Here is a 26883-nt window from a genome sequence, read left to right as displayed (position 1 = left end):
AGGAGAATCTGAACCTGCTTGGATAAAAATACCATCAGAATTCTTATTAATGCCAGAACACGACAACATATCAGCAATCATTGGAAGCATTTATACAAATATTACAGAGAATTTTAATGATCCTATCTACTTAGAGCAACGCGCCATCTTAACACCAACAAATGAAATTGCTGATTTAATTAATGAAAAGGTTGTGCAGTTAATTCCTGGCCATTCTAAAGAATATACAAGCAGCGATAGGATTGCACCACACTCACACAGAAATGGAACATATGATTTACTCTATCCTATAGAGTTCCTACATTCTCTCAATGGGAACAACTTCCCACAACATAAACTAATACTAAAGGAAGGAGTTCCAATTATGTTGCTTCGAAATTTAAACCAATCCGAAGGACTCTGTAATGGTACACGACTAATTGTGACTGCATTAGGAGAAATGGTACTAGAGGCCCAGATAATAACAGGATCTCATATTTCCAAAACAGTGCTAATTCCAAGGATATCTCTAGCTCTTAAAAATACTAGGCTTCCCTTTGTTCTCGAAAGAAGACAATATCCTGTGAAGATTTGCTATGCCATGACGATCAATAAGAGCCAAGGTCAAACACTAACTCATGTGGGTGTTTACCTTAAAAACCTGTATTCACACATGGACAATTATATGTTGCCGTCTCCCGTGTCACCTCTAAGAGTGGACTTCGAATACTAATTGAAGATGATGATGGAAAACCCACTGATGAAACAAAAAATATTGTTTATAAGGAAATATTTAGCAGGATAGCTGCTGCAGCCAGCTCATAATGACTGAATGACTGACAAGCAACAACAGATCAAATATTTGAAGATAGTATATATGTACACATATATGTGTATTATATCTATACATATGTACACAAGCTTACATTAAGTTCTACAATGGCTTCTCTCAGGTATGTGCATTTAAAAACTACACACATCTTTATTTGTTACAGCGACTTATTTTCTCAACTATATTTAATAAGAATGTTCTTTTACCATACTAACGATTTATAACAATTGTTACAGATCGATGGACTACATACTTCTACCAGATTTAACAACGTATAAAAAACATGCGATAATCCAGGTCCATGTCTCAAGAAAATGGTCTTTCCATGGCGCCACTGAAAAGGGTCCCTTGCAGCACATCGACATGGTCCTTTCAGATTGCAAGGTATGACACAAAATACACAAATAAAATTCTTATCCACTTTCTTAACTCATCACATTTAACTGCATCAAAACACAAGCAAATCGATTATAATATTATTACTAACAAGCAAACAAATTATTAGGGTAATAGCATTTATGCTGAAATACCAGCAAATCTTGCCGAAGAAAAGGGAGCACTCATCGAAACAAATCAGATCTACGACATCAGTCGTTTTAGAGTTACTGCAGCAAAAACAGCCTACAAACCCATTGATGGTGACAAGATGATACAATTTACGACTTACACAATTATCAAGCCTGCAAGTAACCCACCACCTACATTTCCTTTATATATCTATCAATTAACTCCATTTGATGAGATTGAATCTCAGATTCAGCACAAGACCAAATTCCTAGGTAACATCAAAAATAGCTTCAGCAATTCAATTGAACTACATTTTCTCACTGCATTACTACCTATATTCTAACTACATTTTGTTTAACAGATGTTCTTGGAACTATAACCGAGATAACTGCTTTGAAGATAGTACACATAGAAGGTCAGCTCAGCCCCACTATTATTAGAGACGTAATGATAGAAGATCTAAGGTTTGTGACAAACAACTCATCCTAACTATATTTTTACATATATGTGTCTATGTCTATGTCTTTGCGTTTACTAATATATTTCCAACATGATCTACAGCCGCAAAACTCTCAAGATCACTCTTTGGGCAAAACGAGCAACATCATTTACAATACAAGATGTGTATGACCCAGTTAGCAAAAAGCCAATTCTTGCTCTTTTTGTTGGTTGCCTACCTAAATTCTACAAAGGTAAATACCTACTGCAGCTACAAATTTTTATCACAATATACACTTCACACATCACACAAAGAAAAGATATTAGAGATTACAATTCTAAACAATACCAGGTGTTTACTTAAGTGGTGGTGCGGCTTGCCATTGGTATTTCAATCCCACAATACCTGAAGCTGAAGCGTACCAAAATAGGTAAAAACATCAAAGTTATTTTTTTACTTATGTCACCTTCTATTCACATCACATTATAGTATAACAAAGTATTATGCTTACAGACGTGGTGGTGAAACAATTCAGCTGCACCTTCCTACACAACCGAAACATGCACTACAAACCTTCCAACCTCCAACAATAGAACATAAAACTCTGGAGCAACTCCTGACAATGAACCCATATGATTACCCAGTAAGACCAATAAAAATACTACTTCCCATTACTTAACAACTTCACTTTTGTACCACCTAACCTTTCTACTATTATCTTTTTCAGGACACGGGATATGAATGCACAGTGACAATCACCGAAATAGATACATCAAACACATGGTGGTATCCATCATGCACAAAATGCGGCCGAAAAACAACTCCACATAATACAGCATATTATTGTGATTGGTGTAAATGGGATGGCTACAAATTCAAGTAAGTAATCAACATCTTCAACATCCATATGGTGAATAAATTAGACATACTGACAACACTTTTTTACATAAACAATTCAATTGCTTTATAAACAAACCTAACCATGGCATATTATTATTATCCATTGTTATTTACATCACCCAACTTTATAACAACATTCTAAGCATAGATTTTTAATTGTTATCACAATGTCACTTAATGACAGATACAAGCTCAAATTTCGAGCATCAGATGCAACAGCCATGGCACAAATGTTTTGCTTTGATAACATAGCACGATATATTGTTGGCAAATCTTGCGAAGTTATCTTACGATCTACAAATGCAGCGACACCAATTCCTCCAGATTTAGCTCAGATTGTTTCACTCAAATTCACCTTTAGAGTAATACCAGATGATAGTTCTTTCAATAACCAAGACCAGGTCCCCATTGCCCTTCGCATCATCTCTATAACTACAGCGCATGGTAGACAACATGCACTACCATTGAAGCCAACCAATATCATAGAAGGTACATCAACACCACAGAACAAGTTACAACTGCAGTTAATCGAGAACTCACCATCAAATCCTTTTCAAAATTTATCCACAAGTACTCCACCACCCATACAGGTTATCATATGACCATACTCAAACAGTTTATTTTTTCCCGCTACCTAGGTAACGTATCACAACTAAATTATGTTATACAATATTTACTTTTAGGCTGCAAGGAAGCTAATATATCCACCGCTCAGTAACCCCGTCACATATCAACATACTCCCAAGTCTGATGGTGAAGAAGAAATTACAGAGGTACGTCTCTTCTACTTTATATAAAAAAATAACAACCACAAATATATTAATATATCTATTACTCCCTGTATTATGAAAAGTTAGTACATTGACAAACTAATCCATATTTTCTTTCCGCAGCAGCAAACAATGAACACCAGTCAAATCAAAGGAAAAAAGTATGCCCTCATTCGAATTTCCTCCAAAAAGGTAACTATATACCTTCTACATGTTTATCTTAGTAAGCAGCAATAAACTATATTATGATCCTCTATGAATCTGAGATATAAACATCGTATGCTAGAGAATCTTGAACAACAATAATACAACACCTTTTTTTACTCCAACCACAAAGTCTATAATAATTGAAACAATTTTGTGCATACATGGCTCAATTCAAATCATACATAACAACAGAAAAAATATATCCGTTTGATTTCTGCTAGCAATGCAGTGAGATTTAATCGCTGCCTCCTACAAAAAGCATTGCACAATTAAATCAAAGAAATGTAGTAAAAATAACATTGATAATTCGAAATTGTTCATCATCTAGAGTATTATACTCACCATTTATAGGTAACATGATCTAAACGTTAATTATACATGTATACAGTACATTCAATTACAAATTAATAGCATTAGCATACGTAATATCATGCCATATTTAAGTGAACCATTATTCCAAGTATCCACAGGTTCATATTGCATAACTGCTTTCACCGTTTGCTAACAATATATACCAACACACAGCCTAACAATATGAGTACCATGCACAAATTCCATGCTGCCATAGGTACTCACAGATTACTGCACCACATAGAATCTAGGTATCAACTTAGGAATTTATAATAAAAACACCAAATTGGACCTTCCAGAAATACTTCCCAAATTTAAAATTCATGACCATTATTATCCATCTTCCTACCAGGTGCCTACATAAAAAAATCAACTGCTACTAATAAGTTTGTACACTATGACTTAAACAAAACAAAACCATACCATGTTCCCTATATCTGTTTTATGTACCATGCACTATACATTTAAAAAAATACGAACCTTTTGATCATAGAAAAAAAACTTTATTTGTTCTTTACTTTACTTTAAATTAAGTTACTAACCTGCTCACAGATTATTTCCTATATTCGCATCTACATCGATCTATACTACCCTAATTCAAACCCATCATTACTTACTACTTAAATATATGTAGGTTCAAGAAAGGAAGCTTACATATCCAAAGCAATGATGACGATGTCCAGGAGAACTAAACACAGATGTTTAGAGCGCCAATATTTCTTGCTTTTGACACGATGTCTTCTACAAACTTTGGTGTAATCCGATCTAAAATGTGTTTGCCTGACAAAGTCCCCCTACGGACTTTCTTTTGATGTAAACAATATATCCATGCCGAAACAAACACTATAGCTAGAAAGGCATGTAGCTATATTTCTAACATGCCACCTTTTGCGGTCTTTAGGACCAATATTTTGGTGCCTCAACAAATATGTACATATAACTAGGAATTTGCTATCAACTATGGTTAGCTTACAACCCATTGTAATATAACACATCCAATCTGGACGTGATCCTATATTTGCATATCCCAACTTTTCAGTGGTACAAACATATTTATGCTTACATATTTTTTCATTCATATTACATACCGTCTTCTACACATATATTACTAAGATACACATTGTTTATATACACTCACAACATCAATTTACTTAATGTCTATATACATCAAATCAGCTATTTAATTATGTTATAAAAAAACTCGCGCAAGGCGCGAGCAAGTTTCTAGTTAGATATATATCCATGCAACTTTGTTATATATATTAGACCTCATGCAGAAGCGTGATTTTTTAGGACTTCGTTTCGGACACTGATGTGTTTGGTCCCTCCATAAAACAACAGCGGCAAAATGAAGGGAGGAAATGCAGGTGTTTGTTTGGAATAGAATAGATGGTGATCTAATAAGGAACAAGTAAGCAAAGACACAAATGGCTTCGTGGACTCGTAGCTGCGGTTCCAGAAATGGGTCGCGAGGGCCAACGCTGGTTTTCCGATAGATGGAGAGATGCTACAGCAACACGGTATACTACTGATGCAGAGATGATCAGTAAAGCTAAAGCAGCACAGTTACCTTGGCGTACAAGTCACCACGTGCAGACAGAGGGGACGACGACTGGCCCATTGGGCAAGCAGACAAACGCTCGCTAAGCGTTCCAGAGCCCTCCACGTCTCTCTCCTCGCACCTGCACCTTATCTTTATTGTTCTTGTGCTGCTCCAGATTAATAAACGACCCCCGCAACCAAAGACCTCTCCCCTTCTATCTATCTACTATATATCGATCCACCCATCCCTCGCAGCTCCAAAGCATTGAAGCAAAGAACCCTGCAACTGCAACAAGCCCTGACGCTTAATACATCGGCCGGCACTCGATCGGCAGCAGATCAAAGATGGCGGCGGAGGAGGGGGAGAAGGCGAAGAGCGGCGGCGGCGGGCAGCAGATGACGGTGGTGCGGGGGCTGGACGTGGCGCGGTACATGGGGCGGTGGTACGAGATCGCGTCGTTCCCGTCCTTCTTCCAGCCGCGGGACGGCCGCGACACGCGCGCCACCTACCGGCTGCTGGAGGACGGCGCCACGGTGCACGTGCTCAACGAGACGTGGAGCAAGGGCAAGCGCGACTACATCGAGGGCACGGCCTACAAGGCCGACCCCGGCAGCGACGAGGCCAAGCTCAAGGTCAAGTTCTACCTCCCGCCCTTCCTCCCCATCGTCCCCGTCGTCGGCGACTACTGGGTGCTCTACGTCGACGATGACTACCAGTACGCGCTCGTCGGCGAGCCGCGCCGCAAGAACCTCTGGGTATGTTATGTAAGCCAATTAATTGCCAGCTCTTCCACCTCCAAGCTGCATGTGTGCTCGCGCGCTCATGCATGTACGTGCAGATCCTGTGCAGGAAGACGAGCATCGACGAGGACGTGTACAACCAGCTGGTGGAGCGGGCCAAGGAGGAAGGCTACGACGTGAGCAAGCTGCACAGGACGCCGCAGGACGACCCGCCGCCGGAGAGCGACGCCGCGCCCACCGACACCAAGGGGGTGTGGTGGTTCAAGTCGCTCTTCGGGAAATGACTGCCCGTCACCGCACGCGCGCGTGCTCCGGTACTGTGCTTGCAGTTGCAGCAAATAAAACCAGGCCTGAGTGAGTGAGGATTGGTATTTTAGCTTTGTAGTATCTGTCTCGCTATCTGTGTGTGTGGAACTGTGGACTGTGCTGTTACGTTATACGTGCATGTATTTTTAAGATTTCTCTAGCTAATTGCATCGATCGGCGAGGTAGTCACTCAGGGGATTATGTGAGTTTGCAAAAAGCCAAAAAAGTCTATACGCGTATAGAATTTGCTTGCTTGCTTGACAGCCAGCCAACTGTTGTCGAATGATAGTTCTGGCGTTGCTAACTGTCAGGCTTTTGAAAGCGAGTCAAAGACGGTCCAGCTCGCGAAAGGTACCGGCCTGCCTGCGCAGCAGAACAAACCTAGCTACGAGGCATTAATTCGTTTGATGTGCCTTTTTGGACTCAAATCGATTCTCTCTCTCTTTTTAGAATAAATACTAGCACTAAATTAGTAATATCAGTAGAGTTTTCTATTTTGTACTCATGTTCCTTCTTAGCATTCAAAGCTAGCCTATTGGATTCAAAATTAAAATGTGAAAGGCTAACGAGTCAAACTTTTACAGATAGATGGGGGGTTTTAGACCAGATTAAATGCCGAGTGGCATGGTTTACATTGAAAGCCTAAATATTGTCTATTACTAGGGATACCAGGTCACGGTTGGTTTAAAGTGCAGCCGAACGACTTCAAGTTTATGGGTTTAGGCTTTGTTTAGGTACTCCAGTATTGTTCTCAATTCACATGAGTGTAAATTAGTTTAAGTTACATCTAATCCACCTCAATATAAGTGGATTGAGATCTATACTAAAGCCTTAGATAGCTCAGAAACCGACCCACAAATCCACTCAATGCTTATATTCGACACCGCGATGGCTTGTGCCACTGCCCCTGCCCCCGTCCCAGATGCCCTCGCTGCGCCGGGCCCCGTCTGCCGCCATCATCCCTACTCCGCCCCCGTTTTGTCCACCACACACCCTCGCCCCCAGTCCAGCATCCTTCTCCGCTACCTCTCAGTGGCTCCTTGGGCCTGCCCGGCTGTCGTCCCCCTCGCCCCCTTGTTTGAGTTCTCGCTCAGAACTCCTTCATCTTCAACCTACACTCCATCGTGCACCCAGGTTCGGTGATCGCCTCCCGCTCACTCCTGCGTCCGATTATTCTAATTACAACATTGTTCAAAACTTGTTGAGCTTTCTCCTATCCTCGCCTCGTACTGTCTCACTGTCTCTCTAGTCTCGTCGTTCGTGTTCCGCACGTGGTCAACAACCCGTACATGGCTCGTGTTCTCGTGGTCCACGGGGCACATGTTCTTGCTTCGTCGTTCTTCCTCCCCACCTATCTGAGTCGGCTGCCATGGCTGTCGCGGCTCGTTCTCCATAACAGCCAGGACCCATCCCCCCAGTCGTCCCCTCCTCTGTCCTACGCCCCCGCCGCCATTGATTGCGCCCACATCGCCCCTGGTCTGTGCGTGACTCGTCCTTAGATTCGTTGTGCCACCTGTCAAGTCCCCCTGTCACCCTATCCATGTCAGGTCGGTCTCCCCCCGAGAGGCTGTCTCCGGAGTTGTATCCCCCGATTTCTCTTTCCCTCTCTTTCCATTCACTACTTCTCGTGCGTGCCTCCCCCTCACCTACCTTAAGTCCACCCTCTCCCCTTCAAAATCCATGCAGCCACCCAAACCTTCCCCACCCACCATGTGCTTCGCGCTTTAGCTGCTTCTGTTGCCTCGCTCATGATCACATGTGTGTTCCTGCAGGGACCCCATCCGCTGCCTCTGGTGCGGTGTCTATGGCCACCGCCAAAGCCTTTGCAAGATGTCGATCAAGTGGGAGCAGACCCCTTCCATCGTCACTTCCCTACTTCATAGCTGAAGCGCGCCAATCCTCTGGGACTCAAATGTGATACAATTACTAGTCCCAAGAGGCTAGTAAACACATTTATACATCATATGATTCTAGATCTGCTTAAACGAGATAAACCTATAAAGGTGGCGATCAACTTTAAGAGTTGGTCCACAACTCGGGACATATCATCAGAGTGGGGCTGAAACAGCCCGATATACGCAGCGAAGCAAATCAGCGGTCCAACAGCCACAGGCAAGGTTGGGAACAGGCGTAACTCTTACCCGATCACGATCTCCTTCTCTGAAAAACAACAAATAAGCAAGGGTGAGTACTTACGTACTCAGCAGCCCACCTTCACCCGCGGAATGGGGAAATCAAATATAATACATGGAATATGTGGAGCTCAGGATATTTTGCAGAAATAACAGTATTTGATGCAGGGTTATTTTGTAAAACATTTTGTATTTTTCAAAGCGCATCCTCTCCCAAAGGAGCAGGAAGTTTTTCAATATAGAACAAAATCCCCCGGACTAAACCATCCAGGTATCTCAGCAGTTTCCCACTGGTTTTTATTTTCAAAAACAACTACTGGACTACATAACCCTAGGGTTTTCTCTTTCCTCGCACGTCCTTACCTTAACGGTTATACCGGAAGGAGTCAGGCTACCGCCATGTCCAAACCAGACAAAACATTCCCCCTCCTTATCCTCCCGATGCTCCCCAGCCATCATAACCCTGGGGTTTGGACCGTACGAGTTCAGATTGAGTGACTGCCCATACAGTCTCGAATGGTTGTACTTGTCATGAGTACAGGTAGTGAAGGATGACAAACTGGTCCTTATATGCGGGGACAATCCTTCTGCTCACACCTAACCCGGCTGAGCCAACACCTGAGGCCCTCCCCTAAACCAGGGAGTCCCTGATCATCCCGCTTAAAAGGTGATAAGGGTGGAAACCCTTCATCATACCCATTTTGGAAAACATTTTCTTTTAAAAACTCACATATTTTCTCAAATCATTTGCAACAAATATGTCAAGTAGTATAAAGATTGATTGCGGCAAGTGGCTGGGTGGGCATAATAACTTGTCTCAAAATCATATCATGCATAAAATAACAGGCTGAGGGTTGTGGTTGAAAAATCATAGGTAATTTATGCATCAAAGGGATCTAGTGAGCTTGTCGTGCTTATCCAGCGAAAGGGGGAGCTCGCGGAACTGGCTTCTAGCTCTACTGCCTGGCGTAGACTTGCAGATCCGACCTCCACGAGACGGCACGAACGCTCCGATAACTATGCAACATGAACAAGCAAACATACAAAGCAGCAAGTATATCAACAAATATTTAGTATAGTGGTCAGAATAGAGATATATGGATGGGTAGAGTCTTGAGCAGAATCTGTGTCATGTGGTGTTGTGATATTACTGGTGGTGTAGTGGAGGTGCTTACCAGGAGGGTGGATTGGAGGCAAAGTGACACTATGCGTGTAGCCGGCAGAGCGGAGTAACTGAGTGGGTGGGGTGTTTGCCTTGGCTGAGGGTGTTGAGTGTGTGGAGAGGGAGAGGGTAATTGGGTCTATTTATAGCTGGGTGTATGTGGTGTAGTACAATAGAGTTCACTGTTGGTGAGAATAGTGACGAATGAATCGTCTGACATAGTATGAACAGGAAAGTTATAGGCAGAATATGGGACAAGAGTATTTTGGGAGTTTTCTGGAATATGAACCATGCTTAAGGGATGACATGGTTGTATAGGGAATAATTTGATAAGAATTTAGAAACAATAATTATTGGAATCTGAGATTGGAAGCCTGATTCGAAGGAATCTCAAAGTTAAGCGTGCTCAACTTGGAGAAACCTGGTATGGATGACCAGATGGGAAGTTCCTACCGGAAGGAAAATCACAGTCACCGGAGTTCGTATGACTGGAATATTGGTCTGGCAGGTCTTAGGTGGACTGGATAGCATGATGGATGAGTAGTTGAAATTTGAGGTGATCGGATGGTCGATGAATAGTAACAATGAATAGTGACGGCGGAAAAGTAACTATATATCTCATCGATAAATAGTAACGGTGAATAGTAACGATGATGAATAATAATGGTGAATAGTGATGGTGAATAGTTTGTATGAACGGACGATGAATAGGAACTATGAACGAACGGGTGAACGATTGAATGATCGAACGAACGAACGATCGGAATTTTGGCAGCATAACGACTGGACAAAGATTATTTGGATGAACGATGAATATGGACTATGAACGAACGATGAACGATGAATAGGAACTATGAACGAACGATGAACGATCGAATGATCGAACGAACGAACGATCGGAATTTCGGTAGCATAACGGCTGAACAAAGATTATTTGGACAAACAAACGGACGAACGATCGAACGATCGGACGAACGAACCATGGACGATCGGACGAACGAACAAACAAATTAAGAACAGGTGGACGAACGATCGAAGAACGATCGAACGATCCTTGTGCTAGTGTGTGCTTGTGTGGGAAGTGGAGTGGACGTGTGGGGGGAGGGAGAGAGTTGTCATGAAATGGCTTGGGGTGGCTTGAGAGGAGGCCCTTGCCCCTCTATTTATAGGCTCGGTGGGGGGATTAGGGGGAGGATGCGAGGATTAGTGGGAGATAAGCATGTATTTGTCTTGTATAAGTGTAATTAGCTTGTAGAGCTCACCGTATGACACCGGAGGCATACATATATGTATGAGCATGAGGAAGATTATGGAGAAAATATTTGTAGGGATTTAAAAATGATTCTGAGGGTATTTCTGAGGAGAAAATATTTGGAGAAATATCAGTGGAATATTTGGGCAGTATTTCTGGAAAGAATCAAGGAGATCACTAGGCAAATATTTGTAGGATATTTTGAGGAGGATTTTGGAGAGAATATAGACCACTATATTTTATTTGCTGATATCAACTCGCAAACAAGCATTTTGAAATGAAATTTAAAATTCATTTTGAATTTAGAGCAAGTTTGAGAAATTTTCAAGATCTGAATTTTGGGGATACTATAGATCTACCCCACTTAAAATGAATCTCGTCCTCGAGATTTGGCTTAGAAGGGTTATGGGTATAGCTTTACTTCAGCTACATATCTTCACTTTGCAGACTCTTTGAGGAGATGGAGCTTCAACCAAATCTGGCCTTTGAGGAGCAAACGGTTGCTGATTGCAAACGTTGATTCTGGCTACTCAAAGATCATCTTCAGGCTTCTAGCTTTCGCTTGGCAGCTAGCTTATTGAAGAAGCATCGATGCCAACACACAAACCTTCCTATTGCGAACTCCCACATGGATTCCTTCCTTGATTGGTCTTCTGGTGCTTCATCAACAAAACTTGGGTGACCCCTTCTCATCCAGAAATTTACATGCTTTGATGATCTGGTCCTCCACAAGCTTGTTACAGGCCTTCTTCTTTTTCACCATAGCTAGAACCTTACTGGAACACTACCCCACTTAAAAATGAGGGTAGAACTCTTGAATCTTGGGAATTTGAACTCCTTGAAGTACCTCATAACAAGGGTGTTACGAGGCCTTCTTTTGCTGTTGCTGCTTGACCAGGCTGCGGAGAGATGACTGACACAGGGTTGATTTTGGGAGAACCTTCTTCTTATCTTCTCTTCACTATTTTCCTTTCTCTTCTCACTGACCCTTTCTTTCTCTTTGCTCTTCCCACTGGAGGATTCTATCAAAGAGTATTACCATCACACAGAGGAGGAAACCAAAGACTATGAACCATGTACAACAGTCTTCAACCCAAGAATCACCAAGCATTGTGATCTTAGGGGCGAGGGAGTGGAAAATGGAGTTGCTTGTGGTTTGGCAGAGGGGATTTTATCAGGTGTGTGCTTTGCTTTTGAGCGAGATGAGAGTTGAGGGAGCTGGTGGGGGTTTATAGGCGAGTGGGGTGCTCGGGGGGGGGTGGAGTGGTGGTGATGGAGCAGGTGACACGAGGCAACATGTGTGATGGAGGGGGGGTGTTGCTGGCGGTAATGGTGGTGGGTGCGTTGCAAAGGGGGTCTGGGCCGGTGGTAGTGCGCATGGAGGCGGGCACGCGTGCGGGAGGCACGAGTGAGTGGTGGGGTCGATGACCCTGATGTTTGTGGTCTCTGGTTCCAAGAATCTTTGCCTCTCTGTATGGTAATAACTTCTTCGGTCCTATTTTTCTGTTTACTTTGACTCAGGGCAGTGCTTTGATTCTCACGGTGGGTCCTTTTGACTGAGCGACTGGATAGGTTTCTTCTGTAGCTTATTCCAGGCTTCAAGGGTAAGCTTCCCGATATCTTCTTAGGTAAGGCACTTTTCTCTTGAGATGGGTTAAGATGAGAATGGAAGTATAAGGTAAGGATTAGCTCTAATTTGTCAATTATGTTTTTAGAGAAAACCTTTCTTAAAAAGAAAGAAAACACACAAGCTCAGCAATGATAAGCACAAACAAATCAAATGTTTTGAATAGGGGAAGAATAGAGTTTTTCCAAATAACGAACTACTCAGATTGGGGCTAAGCATAACTACTATTGCTCGACTCCAGAATTGAGAACTATGCTAAATGCGACTTATGAGCACTAACGTTAAAGCATCACATATGCACTCAAAAGGGGAGAAAACATCAAGCGAAATTCATTTTGAAATGCCCTAGGGGGCACACAATTAGAGTTTTTCAAAACATGGGGCTACACAATTACCTCTAATACATGCAGGGGTGACTGAGGTTGATGATGGCAGGACTGGGTTGATGACTTCGTCTGGCGGTGACTGAGGTGGCAGGACTGGGTCGAACTCTTCTTCAAGCGGGACTGGCTCTTGTAGCTCCTTAGAGGGCGGTGGTGCAGGCGGGGTGCTTGTGGCTTCTTCTTTGATCTCAAGGGAGGGTGTTGGAATCTTCTTCATGGTGAGGGGCTCAAACAACTCTGGTGGGGGATCTTGGGATGATTCGGGGTGCTCTTGCTTATTCATAGCCTGAGGGGAGACTGACATTCCTTCCAAGACTATGGCTCCTTCCGGGAGTTCCCAAGCCTTCTTCTCTCCTTTGATAGAGTCCGGGTGACCTTCAAGAATCTGGGGATCTTCAGCTCTCATGGGTTGAATTGGGTTGGATGAAGTGGGATCTTGGATCCGCATGGCTCTACGTTGGTTGTGGGTTACCAAGTAGGCCTCCATCAACTTCTGGACATGCTCATCCTTGGCTTGCTTCAAGGCTTCAACAGCAATGGCTTCACGACTTTCCAAGGCAGCTACACGGGCTTGAACTATGGTGAGATCCACATGGAGCTTACAGTTGCGCTTCTCTGCATCTTCTGCTCGGGCAATCATCTGACTGTGGTACCAAGCCAAGAAATCATATTGTGCATCCAGGGTGAGCAGGTATGCAGTGAGGTACACGACTGTGGGGTCATTCTCCAGCAGCTGCTGCTCTTCCAATGCATGCATCCTGGCCATTCAAACGGGACGGTCTCTCTGGAAGGGCGAAAAGAATCTGAGCGGGGTTTCGTCCACTTCTTCTTCATAAATGTGACACAAGGCCCTCAATGCCTTGCGGGCGACGACTTGGCAGGTACGTGTCTTTGAATCTGTGCCCCGAAGCAGTGACACTCCATTCCACATGGTGTGGAGTGGATCCAATGTATACAGTCATGACACACTTCTCTGTGCCATGCTCGACGAATTCACGACCATCATACTCTGGCTGTCTCCTGATTCTGAGGCGAACTATGCATGCTCTCAACAACTTGGGGAAACCATCTTCATTCTGGCAAAAGCTGGTTCGGCAGCGGACCTCCATCTGACTTCTGAGAGAAGGAAAGGGGAAAACTTTTTTTGAAATGGAGGGATGAGAGCAAGAATTTTTTTTAAGAAAATAGTTTTGACTCAAAAACTTTTAGATCAAGGCTAAGTGTTACGTCCTGCGGCCAACCTAGCAGCCTTGATACCACCCGAAGCGCCCCAATCCTCTGGGACTCAAATGTGATACAATTACTAGTCCCAGGAGGCTAGTAAACACATTTATACATCAGATGATTCCAGATCTGCTTAAACGAGACAAACCTATAAAGGTGGCGATCAACTTTAAGACTTGGTCCACAACTCGAGACATATCAACAGAGTGGGGCTGAAACAACCCGATATACGCAGCGAAGCAAATCAGCGATCCAGCAGCCACAAGCAAGGTTGGGAATAGGCGTAACTCTTACCCGATCACGATCTCCTTCTCTGAAAAACAACAAATAAGCAAGGGTGAGTACTTACGTACTCAGCAGCCCACCTTCACCCGTGGAATGGGGAAATCAGATATAATGCATGGAATATGTGGAGCTCAAGATATTTTACAGAAATAATAGTATTTGATGCAGGGTTATTTTGTAAAACATTTTGTATTTTTCAAAGCGCATCCTCTCCCAAAGGAGCAGGAAGTTTTTCAATATAGAACTAGATCCCCTGGACTAAACCATCCAGGTATCTCAGCAGTTCCCACTGGTTTTCATTTTCAAAAACAGCTACTGGACTTCCCGTCCACCATAGCTCACGGCTCAACCACCAGACCTTTTAAAACCACTTTTCAAAAGCATTTTTGGAAAACAAAACACTAATTGTCATACCACACCAGACTCGTCCATTCCAGTGGACACGGACTATTTGAATCGGTTTGAACTCTGTGCAGAGGGGTACACTTTACCCACTAGTCTGGCTCTGCGGTCTCATGGCCAATGAGACCCGAATCTGAATCTCTTTCTTTCCTCGCACGTCCCTAACTTAACGGTTATACCAGAAGGAGTCAGGCCACCGCCATGTATAAACCGGACAAAACATTCCCCCTCCTTATCCTTCCGATGCTCCCCAGCCATCATAACCCTGGGGTTTGGACCGTACGAGTTCAGATTGAGTGACTGCCCATACAGTCTCGAGTGGTTGTACTTGTCATGAGTACAGGTAGTGAAGGATGACAAACTGGTCCTTATATGACGGGACAATCCTTCTGCTCACACCTAACACGGCTGAGCCAACACCTGAGGCCCTCCCCTAAACCAGGGAGTCCCTGATCATCCCGCTTAAAAGGTGATAAGGGTGTCAGCCCTTCATCATACCCATTTTGGAAAACATTTTCTTTTGAAAACTCACACATTTTCTCAAATCATTTGTAACAAATATGTCAAGGAGTATAAAGATTGATTGCGGCAAGCGGCTGGGTGGTCATAATAACTTGTCTCAAAATCATATCATGCATAAAATAACAGGCTGAGGGTTGTGGTTGAAAAATCATAGGTAATTTATGCATCAAAGGGATCTAGTGAGCTTGTCGTGCTTATCCGGCGAAAGGGGGGAGCTCGCGGAACTGGCTTCTAGCTCCACTGCCTGGCGTAGACTTGCAGATCGGACCTCCACGAGATGGCATGAACGCTCCGATAACTATGCAACATGAACGAGCAAACATACAAAGCAGCAAGTATATCAACAAATATTTAGTATAGTGGTCAGAATGGCGATATATGAATGGGTAGAGTCTTGAGCAGAATCTGTGTCATGTGGTGTTGTGATATTACTGGTAGTGTAGTGGAGGTGCTTACCAGGAGGGTGGATTGGAGGCGAAGTAACTGAAAGTCGCCTAGAGGGGGGGTGAATAGGGCGAATCTGAAATTTATAAACTTAAGCACAACTACAAGCCGGGTTAGCGTTAGAAATATGAACGAGTCCGAGAGAGAGGGTGTCACACCCGGTTTTTAGAAGGTAAACCGAATGCGAACCATGTACGTGCCAGGATCAGTTATTCACGTACACAGCAGTTACATAACATGGACATCATCACACAGTGCTCAAATAGTATTAAAAGGGGAAATAATCGATTACATCATACGTCTGAGACGTCCATATAGTTCTTACAATAAATCAAAGTGCGGAAAAGAAACGTAGATAACGCGGCCTTCACAGGCAGCCGACTGGGGGTTGCCGCTAACCCACACCTAGAACTCGTCGTAATCTTGGAACTCCTGGAAGTCTCCTTCCACAGCTTCGTCTTCTCCTGAGCAGTGGTTGCAATGCTGACAACCTGGGGGGGGTTTGGTGTGTAGAGCAAGGGTGAGTACACATCAACATACTCAGCAAGTATCCTGTTTGGCTGTAGTGGACTAGCTTTATGTGGGGATAAGTCAAGCAGTTGCTTTTAGTTGGTCAGATTATTATTTACTAGTAGAAGGCCAAGTTTTAGCATTACCCAAGTTATTAACCCGATGTACCCTTTCCAAACGGAAAGAATACCACTTACCAGCACCATAGTCATAACCAAAACCATCAATCTCATAACCACCTGTACCACAATGTCTCTGATCAAGTACCACTAATCACTGGAGCTCCCTTGGCCGCTCATAACCGCGAGCACGGCTGATATATCAGTTTCATAACACTCTGCAGAGGTTGTGCACTTTACCCACAAGCCGTGATTCCCTCTTGCCTCGGGCCGATCAAACCCTTAAACACTACCAAGGTGAATAGGCAGGGTTTCACTACGTAGCCTTTACAAAGATTCCCCGGGGCTGTAGCCACCCGTTAGGTTTCCTAAATGCACCGCACTCCTCCCCAAGGGGCGAACCCAAACTTGGCAGAGCGAGCCGCATACACCGAGCCCCATTGACGGCACGACGGCTAAGTGAACTACACCCCGGATCCTCTAATTATTCAGCTAAGGGCACCCCATTCCACCCTCATGGTTGCACTGTTTTCCCGGGCGGTCATCCATAGAACAGGTCCTTACGGAGAGGCACTCGAGAAACCGCTCGAGCCCCCTTGAAAACCACAAGTATAATCATAAAGAAGAACGGGAAAACAGCGTATCATAGATAATCACATCATGTTCATTGATTAGAGTTGAGCAATAGCATCAGACTAAGTAGTAATAATCCGACCCAAATAGGTAAACAAGGACATGGATAACAAAAGCTAGTCAATCCTTAGGTATAAATGTGTAATGCGGGAGGTGAATTAAAGAATGAATAGGACATAGATAGGTCAAAGGACACTTGCCTCCACCAAACGACTGCTGCTCAGGGGCTTCTCCTGCGAATTCCTCGGGCTCTTCGACCGGATCGTTCTCTATGCGAGCGCAAACATACATACATACATCCACATATTTAATACAAAAGAACAGTACACCATACAAGATAACAAATAAAGCGAATATGCATCAAGTATGACATTCGATAACGCATTTGTTATGGTTAGAAAGAAACGGGAAAGGTCTCGCAGGGGGTTAAATCTTATGCACTAATGACACAATTGGTTTTTAACAAAATAATTCTGTTATATATATTTATATATACTGATGGAAACCTAATCACTTTTAGTTGATCAACATTGCACAGGGTAAACAATTAACTACGTGAATCAATAACATAACGGAATTTTAAATTAAACTTCCTATTTTCCCATAGCATGAACAGTGATTAGCCTACTTAAAATACAGTAATTATGATCGCAGAAAGTAAATAAAATAAAATAAAAAAAAATAAAAAAAACAGAAGGGGGGGGGGCGGTTGAACCGGCCCTAGGGCGGTTGAACCGGCCCTAGGCGGGGCGCGGGGGGGGGGGGGGTCGGGCTGGGCGGCCGAGCGGGCGGCCACAGGCTGGCCGGGGGGCCAGGCGCGCGGGCTGGGGGGCGGCCGGGAGCCGGCTGGGCGCGGCCGAGGGCCGGCCAGCGGCCACGGCGGGGCGGGGGACGGCCGGCGCGGACAGGGGGCGGCCGGGCCTTGGCCGGGCAGGGAGGGGGAGGGGAGGGGAGAGAGGGAGGAGGGAGAGAGGGAGGAGGGGGGGGCTCACCGGTGTCGGGGATCGACGGCGAGGGGCGGCCGGCGGCAGGGGGCGGCGCGGCGACCTAGGGCAGGGGGCGGGTAGGGGGTAGGGGCGGCGGCTTAGGTGGGGAGGGAGAAAATGAGGGGGAGAGGGAGAGGGTTAGGGAATAAGGGAAAGAGGGGGGGGCGGCTGGGCCTATTGGGCCCAAGGGGGGGGCGCGCAGGGGCCTGGGCCGGCCGGGGTCGGCCCACGGCGCGGGAGAGAGAGAAAAAGAGGAGAGAAAAAGAGAGGGAGAAAAAAGAAAGAAAAGATCTTCTCCACATTTTCGAAATCCGATCTTTCTACATGAATGCAATTGCGCTTTCAAAGCAATCAAAAGAAATGCAAGGTTCGGCATGGTGCATCAAACAACATAAAGTATTTAGGGTTTTTCCTACACGGGAGATCCAAACCGAATCCCGCTAGAACTTTGGAAAAGGTCAAGGTTTAGCGAGGGGGAAAAGAAAAGGAAAAGGTAACGCCCGAATTTTGGCGAGTAAAGAAAAGAAAAAATTCAACTGCAAAAATTCGGGGCGTTACAAACCTATCCCCCTTAAAAGAATCTCGCCCTCGAGATTCAGGGCTGGCTAGCAAAGAGCTCCGGGTACTTGGCCATCAGATCATCTTCACGCTCCCAGGTTGCTTCTTCCTCAGAGTGGTGACTCCATCTGACTTTGCACATTCTGACGGTCTTCCTTTGGGTGACTCTATCTGCAACCTCAAGGATCTGAGCTGGCTTCTCAACGTAGGTCAAGTCCTCCTGGACCTCAAGACCTTCCACTGGCAACTGCTCTTCCGGCACACGCAAGCACTTCTTCAACTGAGACACATGAAAGACATTATGCACAGCAGACAAATTCTCTGGCAAACTGAGCTGATAAGCCACTTCTCCTCGTCTTGCAAGAACCTGATACGGACCAATGTAGCGGGGTGCTAGCTTGCCTTTCACTCCGAACCTTCTGACTCCTCTGATCGGTGACACTTTCAGATAAACAAAGTCTCCGACTTCGAAACTCAGCTCTCTTCTTCTTGTGTCTGCATAGCTTCGCTGCCTTGATTGCGCTATCTTCAGATTCTCTCGGACCATCTTGATGTTCTCTTCGGCTTCAAGCAAAATATCTGGCCCAAACACCTGCTTCTCTCCAGGCTGATCCCATTGCAACGGAGTTCTGCAACTCCTTCCATACAGCGCTTGAAACGGTGACATCTTCAAACTGGCCTGGTAACTGTTGTTATAGGAAAACTCTGCATAAGGCAATCGCTTGTCCCATCCGGACTGATCTTGCAACGCACAGGCTCTCAACATATCTTCAAGAATTTGATTGGTTCTTTCAGTCTGACCATCTGTCTGCGGGTGATAAGCTGAACTGAAATTCAGATGCGTGCCCAAGGCTTCATGCAACTGCTGCCAGAAATGAGAGGTGAACTGCGTTCCTCTGTCTGACACTATCTTCTTTGGCACACCATGAAGACAGACGATCCGAGACATATACAATTCTGCCAATACTGCACTGTTGTAGTTGGTCTTGACAGGTATGAAGTGGGCTGACTTGGTCAAGCGGTCCACTACTACCCAAATGGAATCGTAGCCGGCTCGAGTGCGGGGCAATCCGACTATGAAATCCATACCAATTTCATCCCATTTCCACTGAGGGATCTGCAACGGTTGCAACAATCCAGCTGGTCTCTGGTGTTCTGCCTTAATTCTTCGACAACTATCGCACATAGCCACATGCTCTGCGATTTCCCTCTTCATTCCGTACCACCAGAATTTCTTCTTCAGATCCTGATACATCTTCTCACTACCAGGGTGAATCGAATAGGCTGTCTCATGAGCTTCCTTGAGAATCAACTCCCGAATAGACTGGAGATTGGGAACACACAAGCGGTCTTTGAACCATACCACACCTTCTGCATCTTCTCGAAAATCTTTGCCTCTGCCATCTAGAATCAATCGCCGAATCTCACTGATCTTTTCATCATTTTTCTGCGCTTCTTTGATTTCGCGCTCCAAGGTAGGTTCCAATTCAACTGTGACTCCTCGCGAATTGTTCAGAAATCCGAGACTCAACCTGTCAAACTCCTTGGCCAACTCATAAGGCATCGGACGAGCGACCATCAGATTGACTTGACTCTTTCTGCTCAGAGCATCTGCCACTACGTTTGCTTTGCCTGGATGGTAATGAATCTCCAACTCATAGTCTTTGATCAATTCTAACCATCTTCGTTGCCTCATGTTCAATTCTGACTGAGTGAATATGTACTTCAGACTCTTGTGGTCTGTGTAAACATCGCATTTCTGTCCATACAGATAGTGCCTCCATGTCTTCAGTGCGTGAACCACTGCTGCCAACTCTAGATCATGGATTGGGTAGTTCTTCTCATGAACCTTCAACTGTCGGGACGAGTAAGCCACAACTCTTCCCTCTTGCATCAACACACATCCCAAACCTGTGTAACAAGCATCGCAATACACCGAGAAGGGCTTGTGCACATCAGGCAAGACTAGGACAGGCGCTGTTGTCAACTTCTCTTTCAGCGCTTCAAAGGCCTCTTGGCATTTCTGGGTCCACTTGAACTCAACCTTGTTGCCTAGCAACGCTGTCATTGGTTTCGCAATCTTCGAAAACCCTTCAATGAATCGCCGATAATATCCGGCCATTCCAATGAAGCTCTTGATTCCTCGAGCATCCGTTGGCGCTTTCCAGTTTAGAATGTCTGCCACTTTCTTCGGATCCACAGCCAATCCTTCTTTGTTGATTATGTGACCCAAGAACAGGACTTCACTGATCCAGAACTCACACTTGCTCAACTTTGCATACAACTGGTGCTCTCGCAATCTCTGCAATACCATCCTCAAATGATCTGCATGCTCTTCTTCACTTTGAGAATAAACCAGAATGTCATCAATGAATACCACCACGAACTTATCAAGATAATCCATGAATACACTGTTCATCAAGTTCATGAAGAATGCTGGCGCATTGGTCAAACCAAAAGACATCACTGTGAACTCATATAAACCATACTTGGTAATGAATGCCGTCTTCGGAATGTCCGAAGGTCGGATCCTGAGCTGATGATAACCTGACCTCAGATCGATCTTGGAGAACACACTGGCTCCTCTCAACTGGTCGAACAGATCTTCTATTCTGGGCAAAGGATACTTGTTCTTGATCGTGACTTCATTCAAAGCTCGGTAATCAATACACATCCTCTTAGTACCATCTTTCTTTTCTACGAACAAGACAGGAGCGGCCCAAGGCGAGGTGCTTGGCCGAATGTAACCTTTCTCTGACAGCTCATCAATTTGCTTCTTAAGTTCATCCAACTCTGGTCCAGATATTCTGTAAGCTCTCTTGAAGATAGGGGCGGTTCCAGGAAGAAGCTCTATAGCAAATTCAACTTTCCGCTCTGGTGGCATACCCGGTAAATCCTTTGGAAACACATCTGGGAATTCAGACACAACCTTGATACTCTCAATTGGGTCTGCTTCACTGCTATCGACAGCCATCTGATAACAACTTCCTTTCTTTGGCTCAGGCGGGACTAACCCGGTCACCACTTCCTCTCCTAGTGGGGACACCAACTTGATTGTCCTTTTATCACAACTGATAACTGCCTGATACTTATCTAACCAATTCATCCCTAGGATGACATCTATTCCCTGAGTACCCATTACTATAAGGTTGGTGGGAAACGCTATCCCCCTTATTTCCACACTTACATTTAAACAAATGCTATCAGCTCGAATTCTACCACCGGCTGAGTCAATTTGAATGGGGGTTAACATGGTGGTAGTTGGAAGATTATGTGCTTCTACCCATGATGCAGTAATGAAAGAATGTGTTGCTCCAGTATCAAATAACACTTCTGCAATATGGGAATCGACTGGGAACATACCTACTATCATGCCGGGGGTCTCCTGAACTGCTTCAGCCTCCAAGTGGTTCAGCCTTCCATGATTATAGCGCGGCTGAGGGCGATTGCCTGCTCCAGGCTGAGACACATTCTGCTTTGCTGGGGCATTGGGGCCTGACTGCTGCTGGGCTGCCTTCTTCGGACATTGCATCACCCAATGGCCTTGCTCTCCACAGTGGAAACACGCCCTGTTTCCAACCTGAGCTGGTGCTGCCTGACTGTTCTGCTGATTTGCTGGGGCAGGAAGACGAGGGGCCTGTTGATTCTGCCTTTGAAACTGACCTCCTGACTGATTGCTCTGACGGTTCTGGTACTGATGCTGAGGATACTGCCTTTGGAACTGCTGATACTGCTGACGCTGCTGATGCTGCTGAGGTGGACGCTGGTTCTGCCTGAACTGCTGAGGTTGATTGCCTGAGAAACGGGGACGGCTGCTGCTTCCAGGCTGGGGTCCACTGATCTTGCGCTTACGATCTTCCATCTCCTTACGCTTCCTTTCTGTCATGATTGCTCTGTCAATCAGGTGCTGGAATGTCGGGAAGGTGTGGTTCATCAGCTGATACTGCAGAGGGTCAACCAAGCCTCTCAGGAAACGGTACTGTCGCTTGGCGTCGGTGTTGACATCTTCAGGAGCATAGCGAGACAATTGCAGAGACCTGTCTCGATACTCACTGACAGACGATGACCCTTGCTTAAGGGCCAGGAACTCCTCCTTCTTCACTGTCATCAGACCTGCAGGCACATGGTACTGACGAAAGCTACCCCTGAATTCTTCCCAGGTGATGGTGTCGGGGTTGGCATGGGTGGCGAGGTAAGACTCCCACCATGACTGGGCTGCTCCTCTCAACAGACGGGGACCATACAGAACTTTCTCCCTGTCATCGCACTGAGCGGTATGCAACTCCCGCTCCACAGTGCGCAGCCAATCTTCAGCATCCATGGGGTCAGAAGAGTGAGCGAACGTTGGTGGATGACCTCTCATGAATTCAGCACGCTTGTCTCTAGGCATCTGAGGCATCTGAGGCTGGGGTGGTGCTTGCTGCTGCTGCTGCTGCTGCTGCTGCTGCTGAATGGCGGCCAGAGTCTGACCGATGGCTTGAACTGCCTGAGTCTGCATCAGAAACATCTGCTCAATCGACATCGGGGGCGGGGGCGGCAGGTGCTGCTGCTGGGGCACCTCATCCTGCGGAGCGGCTCGCTCCTGCTGAGCACGCCTTCCTCCTCTACGCCTGTTCTCTGACATCTGCAGAACGCAACCACACCTCAGAACTGATCTGGCAAAGCTTGCAGCATAAGAAAAGAGTATAGAATTCTCCAACAGCATTGAACAGATGAGCATCTTCACTGATCTCCAACACAGACCACACAGCTTCTCAGATAAAGAGGAAAGGAGAATAGTGGGTTTCCCAACTATATAACTAACTTTATTGACATAGTATGTAAACCAAAATGCAGGGGATACCCACACTCTGGTGACAATCATTACAAAGATCCAAACCAAACATAGTTCATCATGACAAACATAAATGCACAGGATATAGCAAACTACCCTGTCTAACTAAAACTAACTAAGACCGAGACTAACGCTAAGACTGAAGCTTCCATGTATATATTTATTTCGTATTAATTACAAGATCCAACTCTAACGATCTATGGTTCTAGGTTTATCTTGGTCTTGCAGGCGGGATTGCCATAAGACTGGTGTCCACGCTGAGGTGAGCGGTACGGGTGCTGAGTCCCAACGGGAGCGGGGGAACCACCGTCCAGATAACGACGTTCCGCGCGCTCAGCCCGCAGCAGGGCGATCTCAGCACGAGCCCTACTCAGCTCGTCTAATGCATGGTCCAGCTCCGTGTTTAGCACGGCGGCTAGGTTGACTGTGCTGCTCAACCTAGGATTGCCCTCACCGACAGGTGAGACAATCACGCCTCCTGTGCTGCCAGATGAACGGCGGGGGTAATACTTCAGGTCAAGACCGTCAGCTGCCCCACCGAAAACCGAGCAGTAGTGCGAAAGCGCACGCCGTGCAGCATCTTGCATGGCTGCCTCAGCTGAGTCCCGCTCAGAGATAGAATAGTGCTCTGAACAGGCCTCTGCACCCTGGAGACTGTCCTCCGGGCAGCGCACCAAGCAAGTCGCCTCCCAGCGGTCCGGGTAGACCCCGCGACTATGCTGGTAGACCACACAGCGATACTCGACGGACCAAGTATGCCGGTCAAATGCCCGACGTAGCAGGGTGTCGAGCGCATCGTGGAAGTGACACCCGCGAGCAGCGTCGCGAGTGATGGGTCGAGCAACCCATCCTTCCGGCTCAGGGTTAGCAGAGAAGTCGGTGTCGTGGCTCGAGCTGTCGTCGCCACCTCCGTCGTCTGGGTCTCCTCCAGCAGCTACTCCAGAGGCTGGGGCGCCCAGTGGTGGTGCAGGGGGCGGCTCCAGAGGAAGCACAGGGGAGCAGCTCCTCACAGACTCTATCTCCTGGTGGAGCGAGAGGGAAGAGCTCTGCTGCTCCTGTCGTCGACGTTCCTGCTCCTCACGCAGGCGGTGGTGTAGTCTCTCCAAGTGGCTGGACTGTCCGGCCACGGGACGGCGAAGCGGACGCTCAGCAAGGCGGGAGGGTAAGAAGGGGATGACTGACTTTCGTGCAGTGTGTCTAAGTCGAGCCATCTACAAAAGACATCGCAAGCAAAAGGGTGAGAACAGAATTAATATGACCAGCAAGTAACGAATCATAAGTAAATGAAGGATCAGAATGAAACATAATTTTCAGCAAGGTATAATATGTAGTAGAACATAGGTTTGGTCAGTAGGACCAACTTTTGAAGGGATATCAAAGTCAAGGAGGAGACAGAGGTCTATAGTCCTTAGAACGACCATTCTACTCTAGGTTAGCGGTCCTACAGTCAGCACGGCTTTGATACCACTTATGTCACACCCGGTTTTTAGAAGGTAAACCGAATGCGAACCATGTACGTGCCAGGATCAGTTATTCACGTACACAGCAGTTACATAACATGGACATCATCACACAGTGCTCAAATAGTATTAAAAGGGGAAATAATCGATTACATCATACGTCTGAGACGTCCATATAGTTCTTACAATAAATCAAAGTGCGGAAAAGAAACGTAGATAACGCGGCCTTCACAGGCAGCCGACTGGGGGTTGCCGCTAACCCACACCTAGAACTCGTCGTAATCTTGGAACTCCTGGAAGTCTCCTTCCACAGCTTCGTCTTCTCCTGAGCAGTGGTTGCAATGCTGACAACCTGGGGGGGGTTTGGTGTGTAGAGCAAGGGTGAGTACACATCAACATACTCAGCAAGTATCCTGTTTGGCTGTAGTGGACTAGCTTTATGTGGGGATAAGTCAAGCAGTTGCTTTTAGTTGGTCAGATTATTATTTACTAGTAGAAGGCCAAGTTTTAGCATTACCCAAGTTATTAACCCGATGTACCCTTTCCAAACGGAAAGAATACCACTTACTAGCACCATAGTCATAACCAAAACCATCAATCTCATAACCACCTGTACCACAATGTCTCTGATCAAGTACCACTAATCACTGGAGCTCCCTTGGCCGCTCATAACCGCGAGCACGGCTGATATATCAGTTTCATAACACTCTGCAGAGGTTGTGCACTTTACCCACAAGCCGTGATTCCCTCTTGCCTCGGGCCGATCAAACCCTTAAACACTACCAAGGTGAATAGGCAGGGTTTCACTACGTAGCCTTTACAAAGATTCCCCGGGGCTGTAGCCACCCGTTAGGTTTCCTAAATGCACCGCACTCCTCCCCAAGGGGCGAACCCAAACTTGGCAGAGCGAGCCGCATACACCGAGCCCCATTGACGGCACGACGGCTAAGTGAACTACACCCCGGATCCTCTAATTATTCAGCTAAGGGCACCCCATTCCACCCTCATGGTTGCACTGTTTTCCCGGGCGGTCATCCATAGAACAGGTCCTTACGGAGAGGCACTCGAGAAACCGCTCGAGCCCCCTTGAAAACCACAAGTATAATCATAAAGAAGAACGGGAAAACAGCGTATCATAGATAATCACATCATGTTCATTGATTAGAGTTGAGCAATAGCATCAGACTAAGTAGTAATAATCCGACCCAAATAGGTAAACAAGGACATGGATAACAAAAGCTAGTCAATCCTTAGGTATAAATGTGTAATGCGGGAGGTGAATTAAAGAATGAATAGGACATAGATAGGTCAAAGGACACTTGCCTCCACCAAACGACTGCTGCTCAGGGGCTTCTCCTGCGAATTCCTCGGGCTCTTCGACCGGATCGTTCTCTATGCGAGCGCAAACATACATACATACATCCACATATTTAATACAAAAGAACAGTACACCATACAAGATAACAAATAAAGCGAATATGCATCAAGTATGACATTCGATAACGCATTTGTTATGGTTAGAAAGAAACGGGAAAGGTCTCGCAGGGGGTTAAATCTTATGCACTAATGACACAATTGGTTTTTAACAAAATAATTCTGTTATATATATTTATATATACTGATGGAAACCTAATCACTTTTAGTTGATCAACATTGCACAGGGTAAACAATTAACTACGTGAATCAATAACATAACGGAATTTTAAATTAAACTTCCTATTTTCCCATAGCATGAACAGTGATTAGCCTACTTAAAATACAGTAATTATGATCGCA

At 45.5% G+C, this 26883-nt stretch overlaps 2 protein-coding genes across 2 annotated transcripts; both read left to right on the top strand.

Annotated features, from left to right (window-relative positions):
- Positions 1-1051: 1051 nt before the first annotated feature.
- On the top strand, positions 1052-4229 carry LOC103628754 (replication protein A 70 kDa DNA-binding subunit). The gene is made up of 10 exons (XM_020538211.1): positions 1052-1195; positions 1317-1590; positions 1680-1782; positions 1880-2010; positions 2109-2187; positions 2271-2400; positions 2485-2636; positions 2842-3247; positions 3341-3430; positions 4203-4229. Exons 1-10 carry the CDS (start codon positions 1052-1054, stop codon positions 4227-4229), a joined length of 1536 nt encoding a protein of 511 aa, XP_020393800.1.
- A 1568-nt stretch (positions 4230-5797) lies between these two features.
- On the top strand, positions 5798-6840 carry LOC100272963 (uncharacterized). Its single transcript, NM_001147415.1, has 2 exons — positions 5798-6283; positions 6367-6840. Exons 1-2 carry the CDS (start codon positions 5873-5875, stop codon positions 6550-6552), a joined length of 597 nt encoding a protein of 198 aa, NP_001140887.1. The 5' UTR covers positions 5798-5872; the 3' UTR covers positions 6553-6840.
- The last annotated feature ends 20043 nt before the right edge of the window (positions 6841-26883 follow it).

Source organism: Zea mays, chromosome 5, assembly GCF_902167145.1.
Source record: "Zea mays cultivar B73 chromosome 5, Zm-B73-REFERENCE-NAM-5.0, whole genome shotgun sequence".
Taxonomy (NCBI): domain Eukaryota; kingdom Viridiplantae; phylum Streptophyta; class Magnoliopsida; order Poales; family Poaceae; genus Zea; species Zea mays.
This window is presented reverse-complemented; position numbering and strand designations above follow the sequence as displayed.